Genomic DNA, 18,835 nt, shown 5'->3' with positions numbered 1-18,835 from the left:
GCTCTGTCTGTTCATCCTTAGTCCACCAATCCCTGGCAAGCAGTGATCTTTTTACTGCCTGTGTAGTTTTGCCTTTTCCAGAATATCATATAATTGGAATCACACAGTATATAGCTTTTTCAGATTGGCTTCTTTCACTTAGTGATACTCATTTAAGGTTTCTTTGTCTTTTCATGGTGTGATAGCTCATCTCTTTATAGTGCTAAATAATATCCTGTTTTCTGTATATATTACAGTTTATCCATTCACCTACTGAAAGATACCTTGATTGCTTCCATGTTTTGCCAACTATGAATAAAGCTGCTGTAAACACTCATATGCAAGTTTTTGTGTGGACATAAATTTTCAGCGCCTTTGAGTAAACACCAAGGAACATGATTACTGGGTCACATGATAAGCATATGCTTAGTTTTATAAAAAACTGCCAAAATGTCTTCTGAAGTGGCTATACTATTTTCCAATATTACCAGTAATGAATGACAATTCTTGTTACTCCACATCCTTGCCAGAATTTGGTGGCATCAGTGTTTGGGACTTGTCCAGTCTATTAGTGTGCAATGCTTTCTCACTGTTTTAATTTCCTTTTCTCTGATGATATCAATATGATATGGAGCATGTTTCCATGTGGTCGTTTGCCATCTGTGTATCTTCTTTGGTGAGATGTCTGTTAAGGTTGTTGGCCCATTTTTAAATTGAGTTGTTTTCTTATTGTTGAGTTATAAGAGTTCTTTGTATATTTTATATTAATGTCCATTATCATGTGTGCCTTTTTGCAAATATATTCTCCCAGTCTGTGGCTTGTTTTCTCATTTTCTTGACACTGTCTTTCACAGAGCAGTTTTTCATTGTAATGAAATCCAGTTTATCAGTTATTTCTTTAATGGATCATGACTTCAGTGATGTATCTAAAAATGTCATTGCCATACCGAAGCTCCATCTAGGCTTTCTCTTATTATCTTTTAGGTGTTTTGTAGTGTTACATTTTACATTTAGGCCCATGATCCATTTTGAGTTAATTTTTGTGAGGGTTGTAAGTTATGTGTCTAGATTTTTTTTTTTTTTGGCATGTGGATGTACAATTGTTCCAGCACCATTTGTTGAAAAGGCTGTCTTTACTCCATTGTATTGCCTTTGCTCCTTTGTCAAAGATTAGCTGGTTATATGGGTCTCTTTCTGGGCTCTCTTTTTTCTGTTCCATTGATCTGTTTGTTTTTGCCAAATGTTTAATAATTGGTTGGCCCTAATGTATGAAAGATTCACTGTCAGAGTTGTAGACATAATTCTTTCTATAAGAATACATGGTCACACACTTTATTATTGCAGTGCTCACACACTTTTAGATTTTGATATCAAAAAACTATCAACAAAAGTTGATGCCCATGCCTTCATTAAGTGCCCACTACTCTAGTTTACTAAAATGAAAATGATACCTTTTGATTTATCTGCTTATGAATCAGTTGTTTTCTGCAATATAAATACAAAAAAATCTCTGATTCAGCTTAATTAAACTTAATTAAAATGCTTATGTCTACCTCTGATTAAGAAGAATCCAATCTGGCTTCCAGGTGGCTCAGTTGGTTAAGCGCCTGACTCTTGATTTTGGCTCTGGTCATGATTTTAGGATCATGGGATCGAGCCCCATGTCAGGCTCTTCATTCAGTGCGGAGTCTGCTTGTCCCTCTTCCTTTGCTCCTCCCCCTCCTCTCTCTCAAATAAATTAATAAAATCTTAAAAAAAAATAAAAATCCTTGTATCATTATTTAAAAAGTCACATAGGTGGAGACAGATCCACAATCAACCATCATCCATTAATTAAACCAATCCTTAAGTCAAATATCTTTCAGGTAAATGTATTATATTTCCTATTGATGTAAAACAGGCACCTTGAGCTTATTTCCCTCTCCCCTCTGCATTCCTCTCAATCTTCTCCATCTTTGTTAATGACAACTGCAATCTTTCAGTTGCTCAGGCCAAAAATCTTGCAGTCCTTCTTGACTCCTGTCTCTCATACTTCATATCCAACACCTTGGCAAACCTTATCAGCAGTATTCTCAAAATATATTCAGGATTTGGCCACTTTACCCAACTTGTACTTCTGTCATCTTGGCCAGATTCTCACCATCTCTTGTCTAATTTATTGCAGTTGGCCTCCAGACTTTGCTTTTGTTTTTTGGTCTGGGTCTGTCTACCCTATCTATTCTCAATACACTTGTACATTCAACATGCATGTCTGAATGTTCTCTTAGCCCACATTTTCCAAGCACTTTGCCCTCAGACATGATGTTACCTTGAGGGACCTGAAACAAAAATCAATTCATTCCTTTCAGTATGCAGCATCTGCCTTTTCAGACACTCCTCTTTTCATGCTTTGAATGTTGCTAGAATCACTTGAGTGGACCCCATGCTTCCAGTTGCTTCCTTTCTTTTTTTTTTTTTTTTTTTTTTTTAAAGATTTTATTTATTTATTTGACAGGCAGAGATTACAAGTAGGCTGAGAGGCAGGCAGAGAGAGAGAAGGAGGAAGCAGGCTCCCTGCCGAGCAGAGAGCCCGATGCGGGGCTCGATCCCAGGACCCTAGGATCATGACCTGAGCCGAAGGCAGAGGCTTTAACCCACTGAGCCACCCAGGCGCCCCAGTTGCTTCCTTTCTACCACAGCCACCATCAGACCATCAGAGTTCTTTCAAAACTATGGCCTCATTATGTCATTTTCTTGCTTGTGAAAACCTGTTTTCCCTCAAAATTATTCCATCAGCTTGTGCAGGCTTCATCTCCTGCACTTGTATCCCATATACTAACAATTTTTACTACTCCAACTAAACAGAGCACAGCTTAGGAAATCTGTTCACTTTTAAAAGCTGGGTTAAAATGTTATCTCCTCTTGGAGGTCTTCCTGATACTCCTGCCCACAACCACAGCACTATTGTTTCTTTAGCTCTAGTCTGTGATACTTTATTTTCTTAGCACAGACCTTACACAGTCTAACTGGGAAATAAGGGTATATCTCTTACCACTAGATTCTGACCTTTTTTTATGAGCAGGGGAGCTAATTTTTTACCTTGTATCCCCATTGCCTTAATTCAGAGACTCATTTATATTACTGGTCAATAAAGATTTTGTTTTAATCTCTGAGTCACTTAAAATGTTACCATAGCAAACTAAAATATAATTGAGCACCATGATATCCCTAATTCCAACTACTTTCAGTCTAAAAATAAAGAGTATAACCTAGATATCCTCTGAATCTCCATGGCCATATGTTCTTCATGGCAGTGTGCATGACCATTATAACTTAGGCATAAAACCACTTTGAATTTCAGAAGAATTCACCCATACCAGCAGTCCAAGCACTTAATGACCAAACTTGCAGGACAATGGTAAAGTATTTGCTAGCTCCTGCCATCTTGCTATTTTCTTGACTTCTCCCTTTGCCTTTAGCACATATTTATCTTCTTTTTGTATTAGAATTTTAAAAATTCTCTGTAAAGCCTTTCTTCTGGCCACATGACCCACAAGAAATCACCTAACTTAAGTAGGCTTTTCTAGATATTTTCTCAGCTAAGGAGATTTTTGTGAGATTCTCAATCTAGCTGGTAAGAGAGGAATATTTTCTTTTGGCTACATCTTCTGCTGAGAAACAATTTTGCAGCATTTTGCCAGTTTATCCATAAAATTCTCTCTCTAAGCATGGGTAAGAGGAAGGCAAACATGCTATTTATTGTGGTACTGGGACTCAAAGCCCATCTATCCATACTCCCCTGTCCCAGCAATGTTTCTCAAACTGCAGCGTGCATTTAGGAGCACCTGGTGGGTCTGTTTAAAGCAGACTGCTGGATCCTATCCTGAGTTTCTGATTTAGCAGGTTTGGGGGTAGGCAGGACTTTGCATTTCTAAGTGGTTCCTAGGTGATGTTTCTGATAGCTGCCATCAAACAAAAAACAGAAGTGTTTTTAAAAATATGTTTAGGTCAGGGTGCCTGGGTGGCTCAGTGGGTTAAGCTGCTGCCTTCGGCTCAGGTCATGATCTCAGGATCCTGGGATCGAGTCCCATATCAGGCTCTCTGTTCAGCACGGAGCCTGCTTCCTCCTCTCTCTCTCTGCCTGCCTCTCTGCCTACTTGTGATCTCTCTCTCTGTCAAATAAATAAATAAAATCTTTAAAAAAAATATGTTTAGGGACGCCTGGGTGGCTCAGTTGGTTAAGCAGCTGCCTTCGGCTCAGGTCATGATCCCAGCGTCCTGGGATCGGGTCCCACATCGGGCTCCTTGCTCAGCAGGGAGCCTGCTTCTCCCTCTGCCTCTGCCTGCCATTCTGTCTGCCTGTGCTTGCTCTCTCCCCCTCTCTCTCTCTGATAAATAAATAAAAAAATTAAAAAAAAATATGTTTAGGTCACAACCCAAATTAAATTCAAATCCCTGGGGACAGATTCCAGGTCTCATATTTTTGAAAATTCCTCAGGTAATTCCAACATGCAGCTAAGTTTAAGAATCTATGCCCTGAAGGATTGAGCAAAACTCCTCCGATGGTCCAGTTAAAGTACTTCTCAGGAAGATGCCTTTTATGGGACCTGAGACCATTTATTTTCTATGTAATAATTTTTCCTCTTATGAGAAGCAAGTAAGATCAAGAGATCGTGATTACTGGGAATTGTGCTTAAATAAGGATCTGTGGGTCCCTTCCTAGAAGGTAAGTTGCACACTTACTTTGGGACTGTTAATACTTGCATATTGCCAAGAGCCTTCCTTTGTTTAGAAATCATGTTTGCTATTTACATTTTAGGAATTAAAGAAGAAAGGGAGAGAAGGAAAGTGGGAAGCAGGGAAGGAGGAAGGACAAAGACCTGGCTCAAATGTGGCAAATGCACTGTGAACTTACATCACTTCTGGTTCACAAGTTCTACCCAAGAGAAGTAATAAATGGGGTTCCCTTAAAAAATGTGCAAAGCTATGTAAGTTACAAAGCTGAAGCCTGGAACAGAGTGGATGATATACAGGTCTTCCTTGGCCTTGTATTTGGAGTGGAATAAAAGTAGAGTGAAACACTTTTTGGTATCTTATGATCTCAATCTCATTGCCATCAAAAGAATTAAATTAAGTACCCGCCCAAGGAGAGAAGTCATCCTTAATTTTGGCAGGCCCTAGGTTAGGCTCCTTTCAGTTTCTATTTCAGTCAGTTGCTAAGGTTATGATAAGAGTTGTTCTCTAGCCTAGCTCAATCAGGCTGCCATCTTACATCTGTCTGGAAATGTATGGCTTTTGATTACTTGAATTGTGGCAGCGTTAGAGTTTAAGGATGGCCAGGACACAAGGCAGAATCTCCAGCCCATTTTCCTTCCCTTTTTTTCTATGCACAGAACCTACGTCACAGGTAGCAAATTAGTAGGTCTAGTTTACAACTAGAATTCCGTTTGGGAGAATTTTTTGATCAGAGCACAAGCTCTACTTCTCACTACTTCTGGAGATCTTGAGTCATATTTATTTTTTTTTTATTTTTAAAGATTTTATTTATTTATTTGGCAGACAGAGATCACAAGTAGACAGAGAGGCAGGCAGAGAGAGAGGAAGGGAAGCAGGCTCCCTGCTGAGCAGAGAGCCCGATGTGGGGCTCGATCCCAGGGTCCTGGGATCATGACCTGAGCTGAAGGCAGAGGCTTAACCCACTGAGCCACCCAGGCACCCCGTTGAGTCATATTTAAATCAACTGCAGCTGCTTAATTTTGAACTGGTACCTTGTCCCAAATTGTTCAAGTTTGTTTCCCGAGAGGGCCCAGTGTTCGTCCTCTTTTCCTTGATTATCTTCATTTAGATTGAGAACTACCCTATGATTCAGCAATTGTACTACTGGGTATTATGCACCCAAATGTTTATAGCAGCAATGTCCACAATAGCCAAACTACGGAGAGAACCCAGATGTCCATCAACAGATAAATGGATAAAGAAGATGTGGTGTATATACACCATGGAATACTATGCAGCCGTCAAAAGAAATGAAAGCTTGCAATTTGCGAAGGCGTGGATGGAACTAGAAGGTATTATGTTTAGTGAAATAAGTCAATTGGAGAAAGTCAACTATCATATGATCTCCCTGATATGAGGAAGTGGAGATGCAACATGGGGGCTTAAGGGGGTAGGAGAAGAATAAATGAAACAAGATGGGATTGGAAGGGAGACAAACCATAAGTGACTCTTAATCTCACAAAACAAACTGAGGGTTGCTGCGGGGAGGAGGGTCGGGAGAAGGGGGGTGGGGATATGGACATTGGGGAGGATATGTGCTTTGGTGAGTGCTGTGAAGTGTGTAAACTTGGCAATGCACAGATCTGTACCCCTGGGGATAAAAATACATTTTATGTTTATAAAAAATAAGAAAAAATTTAATGTTTGGTAATTCTGACAAGCTTTGGGGATGGGGCATATCAAGCACTGCACATCATTCCCCTAATATTTCGTTGTTCTCTGTCCCACCTTGACCTCTCATGTCTCTCATACTTTTATCCCTTTTCTGAAGCCTTGCGGCCAAGAAAAATCTGTACTCCTCAGAGACTCATCTTATTGTTTCTCTTAAGTGGACTTATCAAGAGTTTTCCTAACAAAGATTGCTTGTTAAGACAAATTTTCATACTTTTATTTTTTAAAGAGAAGTTTCCTTTAATTCCATTTATTGGCCCCATACAATATGCCAGGTGTTATATTAAACACTTTCTGTACATTATTCTACTTAATCCTAACAATCCCTTGAGGGAGACAGTATTAATCCATTTTAGATAAAACTGCTGTTAAAGGAGGCTAAGAAATTTGCTTAAGAGCATATAGATCATAAATAGTGGGACTGAGATTTGAACCTAAAATGGACATCACAGCTTACGTTCCTAATCACCACTATGAAGGCAGAGGCTAAAGGACTGAGCCATCCAGGTGCCCCTCCATCATCGTTTTAGAATTTTTTTTTTTTTAAAGATTTATTTATTTATTTGACAGAGAGAGAGAGAGAGATCACAAGTAGACAGAGAGGCAGGCAGAGAGAGAGAGGGAAGCAGGCTCTTTTCTGAGCAGAGAGCCCGATGCGGGACTCGATCCCAGAAACGTGAGATCATGACCTGAGCCGAAGGCAGCGGCTTAACCCACTGAGCCACCCAGGCGCCCCCATCATCGTTTTAATAGAGTTGGCTGTGGACTGTGCCTGAGCCTGACATCACAACCTTCTAATTATTGAGTAAATTACTGAGGACGACATTTTGTTTTCTATGAGGTCTAGAACGAACCATGAGATTACCTAGGTCCACAGCTTATTCCAACTGGCTTAGGGGGCATGTACCCTTGAAAAGATATCGTAAAAATACAAAAAGGATATGAAATATTAGATGAGTGAGTGGGCCAGGTCCTCCAAGCTTGAAGTCGATAGAGAAGTCTATATGGAAAAGGTGAAGTTCCAGTCCAGTTTTGAAGAACTAAAATTTGAAGTGTTCCTTCAAAAACCTCCCAGGAAGCTGGAAGTACATTCCTGGTCGGAGGCCCAGCGCAAACTTGTTTTACCGCAACCTGCCCCGCAACCCAGCAGAGCTACTCACACTAGCTCCTCATCCTTCGGCATTTCAACCAGAAAGTACCTCCCAGCGGGCGTTGCCCCTCCAGGCTCAGCGTATCCGCGCGAGGAACCCCGAGACAGCGTCCACCTCGCCCAGCTTCCGCTTCCGGCCCTTCAGGCCCCGCCTCAGCGGGAAAGGCGGTGGGCGGGAGGGGGCAGAGAGCTGGGAAACCGTACGCCTCGCGCAGGCGCACCGCGGGCGACTGCAATGGCGATGTCGTGCCCATTGAATAGGTATCTGCTGCTCATGGCGCAAGAGCATCTGGAGTTCCGCTTGCCGGTGAGTCCGCAGCGCCCTCCACAACTTCTTGACGGGAGAGGACGGCACGGTGGGGGTTGGTGTGCGGGCAGCAGAGATCTCAGCTTGAACAAGCCGGGATCCGGGGGTGTTTGCTTGTCGGAGGTATCACGCGTCCCTGGTCCCTCGGGCCCTGGGAAGGATCCTAGCTCGGCGGAGGGTGTGTGAGAGAGAAGTCCAAGACAGACTCTCACAGACTTGCCAAGCATTTTCATTCATTCTTCTGCCCATGCGTCAGGTATTGGAGTTGGGCGGGTGGATATGACCCGTCGTCTCGCTCCAGGAGCTCTTCCCCCAGCAGAGAATAGAGTCAGCTAACGGAAATGCCCAGTGCAGTGTTTTAAGTGGCAAATATGCGGGTCAAAGCCCGTGGAGGAGGGTGGGATTTCTGGAGGTGGTGGTTGGTGGCAGGGATTAGATGATGGAGAAGTTGGGAAAAGTGTTTCATTCATTCAGAACATTTTCAGAGTGCTTGTAATTGCATGTGCTGGGCGCTGGGGATATGGAAATAGTAAAGACGGTTTCTGTCTTCAAGGATTTTACTGTTTAGGCTAAGGTCCGCGTATATGTATGAACATTTTAAGAAATAATATTTTTAAGTGCAGTGGTAGGGCGATACGAGAGCATAGAAGGGGAATCTGATCCACCTGATGAGTGGGGGATGTTGGCCATTAAGAGGGCATGCATGAGGATATGACACTTCAACAATAACTAAAGTATCAGTAGGAGTTAGCCAGGCCAAAGATAAATAAATTAGAATTACAATTCAGTATTGAATTATGAAATATTGTAGCTGAGAGTGACAGAAAAAAAAAAAGAGCAGGAGATGTAGATAGGGTCCAGAAAATGCAAAGCCTTGAGTACGCTGGAAGGGAAGAGAACATTTATTTGCTGGTAAGGGAAATTTACTGAAGAGTTTTGAGCAAAGAAGATTTTTTAAGAAAAAATCACTTTGGCAGCAATAATGAGGATAGATTTGAGAGGAATAAGTCTGGAAGCAGAGACCAGTTAGCAGCCTGTTGAAATAGTCTTGTTAGTAGAATAAGAAGGCCTGAATTAAGGCAGGGGTAAAAGCATGGGATAGATGGAACATATTTAGGTGATGAAATCATCATCACTTGATGATTGACTATGGGGGGGACAGGGGCCAGTCAAGGATGACTCCTGGGTTGCATCTCCACTTAAAATGTGGAACACAGGCAGATGAAAGATTTAAATTTTGGTTATGCTGAATATTGGTTATGTGTTTCTGTAATATCAAGTGGAGATGACCGGGGATGGCGGGGGTGGGGGGCGGGACATTGAACTTAGAGCTATACATGAAGTACAGTAGAGTGGTCTGGACTGGTAATAGATGTTTGGAAGCTTCTGCATATGAACATCAGGGGAGGAAGTGAAATTATTCATAGAAGGCATAATGTTGAAAGAGTGGGGGGCCAAATACAGGAGCTTGGAAGTATTGATAGTGGGGGGAAGTGAAAAAAGAGGTGGTAGTGAAGAGGTTTGGCAGGTGTCAGACTAGAAAGACTTTGCGGGCACAGAAATCAGGAGGGTAAAGTTCTAGGAATTTTGCTAATACTATTGTATAGAGTTTTAGAGTGGGGTGGTGAGCTAGATTGCTTGATTTAATGATCACTGGAAAATGAGGAAGGGGAGATAGACTGCTCTTAACTGGAGAGTAAGAAGGGAAAGTAGAGATTGGTTAACAGTTTGAGGAAGGCCTAGGTTTAAGCAGAGTTCACAGGCTGAACAGAAGGGGAGAATGGGTATAAGGGCACAGTAGGAGGTTGGCCTTTCACTAGAAAGGGGGAGTGGGCAAGGAGAGTTAAGCTGGAAATGAGGTAGCTGCCTGAGGATCTGTTTTCTAGGTTATGAATGAGTTAAGGTTGTTTCTTGAGAGATCAGGGACCAAGCAGTTGAGTGGAGACATTGGGGAAAAATAGTTAAATTTGAAATAGTCATTGAGAGTAAAAGAGGGAGCTGACAAGTTAAACATTGAGAACACAGGTATTAGAGCAACGCTGGAAATCCAGCTAGGGTGATGATCATGTCTTTGTAATTGTGCTGCTATTTCTCTACTTTTCTTCAGTTGTGTGCCATTCACTGGCCTGAGGAACAGTGAAGGAAGACTGTGGCATTGATTCAGGATTAATGTTTTGCTGAGCAGGTGCACTGGCAAGATAGGGGCGTAAAGGCATAGAATTTCATGGAGGAGGTAATATTTTAATAGATCTTAATTGATAAAGAGCTATTTTGTGGATAAAGAGGATTGGAAAGCGCTCTTCAGTAAGAAACAAAAACAAGTGGAAGGAGTTGATTATGGTGGTTTGGGGTGTGGGATGTGGGGAGTGAGGATGAAGTAATGGGCAGTGGGGGTAGAGAGGTGGGTAGGATCCAGAGTTTGGAATGCTTTGAAACCATTGCAAGGAATTGGTATTTTATTTTAAATTTAAAGGGGGAGCCATTGACTCTTTAAGCTAGGAAGTGACAATTTTTTTTCTTTCTAAACCAGTAAGTGACTAGTAATCATTTGTGTTTTAGAAGGAGAATTCTGGAGCACCAGAGAAGGAATACTGGAGTGGAAAAAGAGGCCAAGGAGGTTGTGTGCCTTAGTCCAACAATGCAGTGAGAATGGAGTAGTTAGGCTGCAGTCTTCAAAATAGCATCCCTAGTACTTGGACATTTTACCTGTTTGTCTTAAATTTTTCTTTTTTTTCTTTTTTTAAAGAATTTATTTATTTATTTGACAGAGAGAGAATACAAGTAGGCAGTGAGGCAGGCAGAGAGAGAGAGGAGGAAGCAGGCTTCCTGCTGAGCAGAGAGCCTGATGTAGGACTCGATCCCAGGACCCTGGGATCATGACCTGAGCCAAAGTCAGTGGCTTAACCCACTGAGCCACCCAGGCGCCCATCTTTGTCTTAAATTTTTCTTAGTGTCTTACCCTGGTGTCAATTTCTTACTCTGGTGTCAGTTTAATCTCCCAAAAAGCTCATTTCTCTTTTTAAAATTAATTAATTAATTAATTAATTAGACAGAAATCATAAGTAGGCAGAGAGGCAGGCAGAAGAGGGGTCGAGGGGTGGGGAGCAGACTCCCTGCTGAGCCCAGAGACAGATGCCGGGCTTGATCCCAGGACTCTACCCACTGAGCCACCCAGATGCCCCTCATTTCTCTTTTCCACCCTCATTGTCCCAAGGCTGAAACTTCCTAGTCTGGCATTAGCCCACTGTTGCATGGTTCTTTGTCTCCCCCCACTCCCACCTCAGTGCAGCCACGAGAGAATCCCCATCATTCCCTGAATGATGCTCTCAGTTTTCAGGCTTTGGCCTGTGCTTCCTTTTGTCTAGTTGGGTCTTCTTATTTCAGTCTTCTATCTATTGATTTTATGTAGTCAATCTTCATAGAGATTTACCCACATATTTATTTTAGGTTTATTTTTTTACTTGATTCTTTTTCAACTCTACAGTTTCCTTTTTAATAGATTTTTAGTTTTTGCCTAAATTCTTAATTATGTCTTTTATCTCCTTGAATATAAAAAGCAGTTAAGTCTGACAAACTATAGAAAACACATATTAAATATGATAAAAGTAGTTCTGTGGGCCCATTGCTTCTGTGTACTGTTTCTCTTGGTTCTTTTTCATATGTGTGCTGGCTTATTTTTAAAATCTGCACTAGATATATTTGGAAAGTTATCTGAAGAAATAACAGGAGGCCTAGGATGATGTAAATCCTCCTGAAGTAGAAGCATTAATGATCTAGGATGCCTTAAACTCATTTCCAGGTATTAAGTTTTGTTTCTATTCTGGTTTATACATGTTCCTCTGGTATGTAGCTTTTGGAGATCCCAGTCCAAACTGGGTGGTCTGTCAAGCTATCTTTCTTTTCTATGGATGACACCATATTCTTTTTGTCCTTCTGGTCCATTAAGCTGTCAAAAGGACCATCTAGCCCCATAGCTGCTTTTGGAATTGGTCAATGTCCTGGGAAGCAAGTGGCTGCACCTTGGGATTTCTGGCTTCTCCTGAAGTTTGGTTTGGTAATTCTTGTAATTGCTCCATGCGTCCAAGCAGATGCCAGGTTTTTCTAGTTCTTCTAAGCAGAAGGCTGAATCTGAATTACCTAGTTTGCCATCGCTAGAAGGGGAAGTCCTCTTTCGTCTGTGCAGATTCTCTCTGTATTGCAGGGCTTAAGTCAGTTTGCATGAAAACTTTTCTTCTGAAACTTAAGTGATCTTTTCTCCTTTGAACTCTAATGTAGTACCTTTTTGATTTTACTTTTTTCAAGAGCACTCACTGTTTTACAGCTCACATTTCAATTAACTAGGTTGAATGTTTTGTTCTATTAGACCATAAGCTCCCTGAAGTGCCTTGTACATATTAGTTTCGTAGTAAGTATTGAGTGAGAAGGTCCCTTTGAGAAAGGCAATCAAGAGGACAGTCTACACTTTTGAGTACATCTTCTGTTTTAGAACTGCTAAGTAGAAAAAAGAATGAGTAGCTGCATTTATGATTTAAAATGAGAGATTAGGAATATAATGTGGCCCTGTTTTACCTTTGTAGAGTTAATCAAGGCCTGTTTTAATTGGCACCTGTCTTATTGTACTAGAGTTCAGACACCTGGGTTTTATTGCTGGCTCTGAAACAAACTAAATGGATGAAAAAGTGAGTGGCTAAAAGAACTGAAAAGCTCATGTGAATTAATGCATGAGGCATGCCCCAGATCATGCTGTATTTTTAGATCCAGTAAATTCTTTTGTTCCTAATATAGGAAGATTCTCAACTAGAAAGTGAATTTGCTTTAAGAGCGAAGATTTGGTGTTTTGCTTTTTCCAAGAAAAAATTTTTTTTTTTAAAGATTTTCTTTATTTCTTTGACAGACAGAGATCACAAGTAGGCAGAGAGGCAGGCAGGGAGAGAGGAGGAAGCAGGCTCTCTGCAGAGCAGAGATCCCGATGCGGGGCTCGATCCCAGTACTCTGGGGTCATGACCTGAGCCAGAGGCAGAGGCCTTAACCCACTGAGCCACCCAGGTGCCCCTTTTTCCAAGTAAATTGATGGCGTAGTATAATACAAGTTTTGCTCATAAATTTAAAACTTGGGTTATCACTATTATTTTAAATTTTATTTATTTATTTTTATTTTTTAAAGATTTTATTTATTTGACAGACAGAGATCACAAGTAGGCAGAGAGGCAGGCAGAGAGAGAGGGGGAAGCAGGCTCCCCGCTCAGCAGAGAGCCCGATGCAGGGCTCGATTCCAGGACCCTGAGACCATGACCTGAGCCGAAGGCAGAGGCTTTAACCAAACACTGAGCCACCCAGGCACCCCTTATTTTAAATTTTAAAACGTTGCTTAAGTTTGGGATAGTGGAGCTAATACTATGCTATAAAACTTCAATAATCCTTCACTTTTTTTTTTTTTTTTAAACTCTTAGAGCCTTTGTGGTTTGTTTTGGCCTGTTACTAGTTTTTAACAAGGTATCTCAGGACCAGCAAATTTTGCAATCAGATGCTCTGCCACTGAGCTTTACCTACAGAGCAGCAAATGTTGATGTTTTAAATGTGAAGCTGGAAATGAACAGTAATATTCTAGGCCAAAGTAACTTAATCTATAACTTCATTTTTTGTTTTGTTTTGTTTTGTTTTTGTTTTAAGAATGATAACTTGGTCAGTCTTGCTTGATTTCTTGAGCCACTGGACTTCAGTTTCATCATCATCTTGATTCCTTTACTTAACACTCTAGGTTTTGTGCCCTGTTGTCACAGACCTCTTTCCTTCATGAGGTAGCTATGATGATTCCTATTTTCCAGATGAGAGAAGAGCCTTGTATAAAACCACATGGCCACTATTAGGAAGAGGTGAAAGTAAAATTATGATTCATCTAATTCCCAAGTCCCATGATGCCTTCTATTTAAATATGTGTCATGTGTGTTTCAAAATGACTTTGGGGTTACCTTCAGTATTTACTGATAGACTATGCAAGTTCTTGCTCTGTTCATATAATTCAACTGAATTTAGCCCCTTGTAAATCCAGGGATTAAAGAAAAAAATGTTGCATAGTCAAAAGGAAAAATAGAAAAAGTATGAATTGTTCAAACCTTCTATTCCTTTTGGTCTTGAGGTAGAGAATGTGGTGGTCTGGGTATACTGTCTCATGGTGCCTATGGCTCATGATGAGCTTGGTGTTAAAGGCCGCTTCTCCTAGTTGGGATGAAAGGGGACTGTAGGCACCCAGCAGAGAGGATGCATCTCTGATTGGGTTACCTCCTACGTGAGACCTACAGAGAGGTGTGGGATTCTACCTGCTTTATGGTAGAGCTCTAAGACTAAATTGTTAGAATGTTATTTGAGGAGACTTAATTTGTTAGTATATATTGTAAAATTTATATAGTCATCTTGTATTTGTCAGTGCAAAGTGATTGTTTCACAGAATGTAATATTATCTGAACATATTTCAACTTTGATTCCTGATGTTTTTAAAGTAGCTATTGTGTTCTCTTCCTAGTTCTGTAAATTGAGCCAGAAAGAAGAGGCTAACTTACTGTAACTTCTGTTCAATGAATCAACAGTGATGCTTCCTGGTTAATCACTTATTTCTTGTCTAAATATCCTCAACTTCTCTGTTTAATAATTCATTTTATTTTTACTGATCAGTTGTCAGATTTACTTGCCCATAGTTTTGTCATCTGTTTTTTTTCCAAAATTGGGGCATTTTCTGAGCAGGTCTTTTGGCAGCCTTCTTGTTGTGTAAAATTTCTCAGAAATTACTTAACTGTGGTTGTGACTGAAAAATTTTTTCAGAACATAGAGTTGTAATTTGCCTGGTGCTGAAATTTAAATGCCCCAGGTAGGTCACTTAACCGAAGGTTAAGGTCACTTAACCACTCTTAAAAAATTCTTACTGTACATATATCTGTTAATAGACTTTGAGTTCCCTGTGTTAAAATGTGTTCTTTCTATAATATTTTCAATGTAGGAAATAAAGTCTTTGCTTTCACTTTTTGGAGGTCAGTTCATCAGTAGTCAGGAAACTTATGGAAAGGTAAGTTGAATTTATATTCATTAGACCATATTTATAAGAATCTTGGGTTTGAAGAGAAGAACTGCAAACATTTATATTTATATAGCTACTTGTTTCTATTTCTAGGGGCAATTGAATAAAAAGGATTTTTTGGAAAAGTTGTGGTTTTGGAACGTCATTTAAGTTTATTTCCAGTATTCATTTAGTTTACTAGTTTTTAATTTTTGACTCAACACTTGTACTCTGCTTGGTATCTTTCTCTTAGTTGAAAAAAAAGGACTGTTTTCTGTTGATGAGGTATGATTAAAATTAGAATATAGAATTTAGCGGAATTTCAGACTTAATATTGGGAATTATTATACATTTGAAATTATGCATGTATAAGATTGTGAATTTTTGAGCTTTATATTTTGTATTTGATAGTTTATCAGTGTATTAGAGAAGTTTGGGAAATAAAAAAAAGTCATTCCTGGGCACCTGGGTGGCTCAGGGGATTAAAGCCTCTGCCTTCGGCTGAGGTCATGATCCTAGAGTCCTGGGATCGAGCCCCTCATCATGCTCTCTGCTCAGCAGGGAGCCTGCTGCCTCTCCTCTCTCTCTGTCTGCCTCTCTGCCTACTTGTGATCTCTGTCTGTAAAATAAATAAATAATCTTAAAAAAGGAAAAAAAAAGTAATTCCTAATTCTTCTTCTTTCATGTGACTTACAATTTGAGGGTAGGGCCTTTCAGTCTTTTTTCATATGCTTTTTTCCCCTTTAGTTCAATTTTTAAAAAAAATCATGATTGACCTTTTTTTTTTTTTTTTTTCCCCAGAGATTTTCTTTCTTTATTTGACAGAGCACAAGAAGGCAGAGTGGCAGGCAGAGGGATAGGGAGAAGCAGGCTCTCCGCTGAGCAGGGAGCCCAATGCAGAGCTCAATCCCAAGACCCCAGGATCATGACCTGAGCAGAAGGCAGCTGCTTAACCATCTGAGCCACCTAGGTGCTCCTTCCCTTTAGTTCTAATACTACTTATGAACTTCTTCAGTCTCTTTTTTACTTGATAGTATTAATATAGGTCCATATTGCTACATTACTAACAGGGTCATATAATATTTTCTATTGATTAGTTCTGTCATTTATCTAATTACATTCAGATTGCTTTTCAGTTTTTCTATTAAAAATAATATTGAGATAACCATCTTTTTTCTGTTTGGACTATTTAGAATTTTTCTGTAGAGTAGTTATAAATACTGGAAGAAGAAAGAATGGCAGGGAGGATTTCTTCCAGAAGATTAGAGAACTTAATTGAAAGTCTGCTAAAGTTGGACTTCTATTTCTAATTGATTTTCATGTACTGAGGGAGGAGGAAGAAAGGGAGAGTATAGATATAATTGGGTAAGCATGATGAACTGAGGTCAGGGTTCTGCTTTGTTTTTCTGTATTCTGGCAGGGGGTTATCAGGGTGGAGATGAAAAGTGCCTATAATCAGGGCTCCTGGGTGGTTCAGTTGACTAAGCAACCAACTCTTGATTTCTGCTCAGGTCATAATCTCAGAGTTGGGAGATCAAGCCCTAAATTCAGTTCCATGCTTAATGTGAAGCTTGCTTAAGTCACTCTCTTTCCCCCTCTCCCTTGTACTCCCATGTACACCCATGCATGCTCTATCTCTGAAAATAAGATAAAATAAAATAAAATTTTAAAAAGTGCCTATAATCTTGATGTTGAGACAGAGGATTGGTAAACAATTCTGATGCACCTGACACTTTTCCTTAGATAAAATAATAAGAATTAATGATAATATACCCTATGATTTTCCATCATAGTTATTTCTACCCCTCAGGTGGCCACAACTACTTAAAAGAGGGATCATTCAAAGAAATACATTACGTAGAAGTTAAAAGTAAAATAGCTATATTATCAGGAATGATCAACAATAAAAAATTCTGAGATTTTACTTTGGGGTAAAATATGCATTATTTTGGTCAAAATATGTAAGAGTAAATGCAAAATTAATCTCAAGTTTAACCTTATATTTGCTGTTATTTGCATTTATGGTCATTTATAAAAGTGTTCTGATGTTGTACTGTATTATCTTAACAGGTTACCTATTTAAATAATTTACTTTTTTACTATTGGAGTAATTTTTATTTTGGTTAGAGAATTCTTATATAAAAGTAGCAAATGGGAATCTCTCACTGACTTCTTGGCTAGAGAAGCATATGAGGCCATAAAACCAGTTACAAGTTGTATATTGTTATTTTTTTCAGTCTCCTTTTTGGATTCTTAGCATTCCGTCAGAAGATATTGCCAGAAACTTAATGAAACGAACAGTGTGTGCCAAGTAAGAGAAACTTAAAATGTTTTCCTGTGGATTGTATAATGTACTTCTCATACTACTCTGTCCTCTCGCCGCTCTGTTGGGCGGAGAATTAGGGGTATGTTGTGGGGAGCTCATCTTAGCTTGCAGATACATGAATTTGCCACTGGGTGGTGGTGGTAGAACAGGGAGTTTTCTGCTGAAATGATGGTGATGGAATGTTAGTGGTGAAATGCATGAACCCTTGTTTTGGGGTAATTTTTTTAAACTTCTGTATTAAGCAGGAATATAGTTTAAGATGTAAAGGTTAAATGCCACATTTAATTATAACCAAAGTATTGAGAATCTAAATATTTTTCTTATAGATGGCTTTTAGTTGGGTGAGCAGATAAGTCTGAAATGACAAAAAGTGAGGACTGCTGTGAAATGTTTTACTGCTTTATTTGTTAGAGAGTGAAGTCCTGATTATCTTGTGTGGATTACTATAATGATGTTGTTCATAGTTTATCCTACCTGTTTTCTAGATTTTATCATTGGTGTCTGATCTTTTTTCCCATTTCTTCCTTCTTTCCCTCCCTCCTTCCTTCCCAATCTTTTAAGTTGAAACTTGCTAATGGGTCTTACTATTCAGTAAAAAGGACCAGCAGACAGAAACATAACTAAAAAACATATCTTCTGAACAATTACTACTTTTGATTGACATATTAAAATGTATGGTTCTAAGAGTTGTTTGATTTCAGTAGATAAGTCTTATTAGGTTTGAAATAGCTGCTTGAGGACCAGGAACTTATATACTTCCTTCAGAGCTTTTACCTTCTCCTGCATTTACTTAATGGTAAAATTAGTAATTATGTAATGATTGTATAATATTATATAATAATTTCCTTGCCTACTTTCTATTCTCTGTATATTTTGAATAGCTGAGGTTGGGTATACCTTCAGTGATAGCTAAGTAAGGGTGGTATTACTATAGAGGTCCTCTGTTTATAAATCTAATAGAAAGCAAAGGAGGAGTTCATTTTCAAATGATAAAATTCAAAGTCCTAATTGTAGCATTAATTGTTCTGGAAATAAAATAGACTATTATAAGCATGGATTGAAAATTAACTTAAAGTTATTTTTTGTGGTAGACTAGGGATTGAAAGTTAATTTTGTTTTGTTGATTTATTTTTAACATGGAGTATTTTGAGCATATTACAAAAAGGATGGAAAATATAATAAACACCCACGTATCTACCTTGTTAGATCTCAAATTTTGAGATACTTCCCACAGCTTTCTTAAAAAAAAAAAAAGTGGTTTACAGAAACTGTTGACTGTGCACCTTTCCCAATTCTACTCCCCTACTTCCCTCAAAGGATAGTTTCTTAAATTTTGTCAGAAAGATTTCACTATTACTTCCATAATCACTAAAATATTTGAGATTATTGGGGCGCCTGGGTGACTTAATTGTTAAGTGTCTGCCTTCAACTCAGGTCATGATCCCTGGGATCGAGCCCTGCATTGGGCTCCCTGCTAGGTGAGAGGCCTGCTTCTCCCTCTCCCATTCCCCCTCTCGTATTCCCTCTCTCGCTATGTTTCTGTCAAATAAATAAAAACTTTTAAAGGAAAATATATTTGAAATTATTGTATTAGTAAGT

General features: G+C 39.4%; 1 protein-coding gene across 6 annotated transcripts in view; it reads left to right on the top strand.

Annotated features, from left to right (window-relative positions):
• Positions 1–7,692: 7,692 nt before the first annotated feature.
• Positions 7,693–18,835, top strand: part of TRMT11 (tRNA methyltransferase 11 homolog) — a 117,122-nt gene continuing 105,979 nt past the window's right edge. For 3 of the 6 annotated variants that reach the window (XR_009354655.1, XR_009354654.1, XM_059177635.1), the window contains exons 1-3: positions 7,696–7,862; positions 14,854–14,919; positions 17,148–17,221. Coding sequence is in view for 4 of the 6 variants with exons in the window: in XM_059177635.1 (XP_059033618.1) it covers positions 7,791–7,862; positions 14,854–14,919; positions 17,148–17,221 (212 nt within the window). In the remaining 2 variants the exon portion in view is untranslated. Of the gene's footprint in view, positions 7,863–14,853; positions 14,920–17,147; positions 17,222–18,835 lie in introns of all 6 variants that reach the window. The other 3 variants (XM_059177633.1, XM_059177634.1, XM_059177632.1) reach the window with 3 other exon arrangements.

Source organism: Mustela lutreola, chromosome 6 (genome assembly GCF_030435805.1).
Source record: "Mustela lutreola isolate mMusLut2 chromosome 6, mMusLut2.pri, whole genome shotgun sequence".
Lineage (NCBI taxonomy): Eukaryota > Metazoa > Chordata > Mammalia > Carnivora > Mustelidae > Mustela > Mustela lutreola.
Note: the sequence above shows the minus strand (reverse complement) of the source record. Positions and strands in the feature narration are given on the sequence as shown.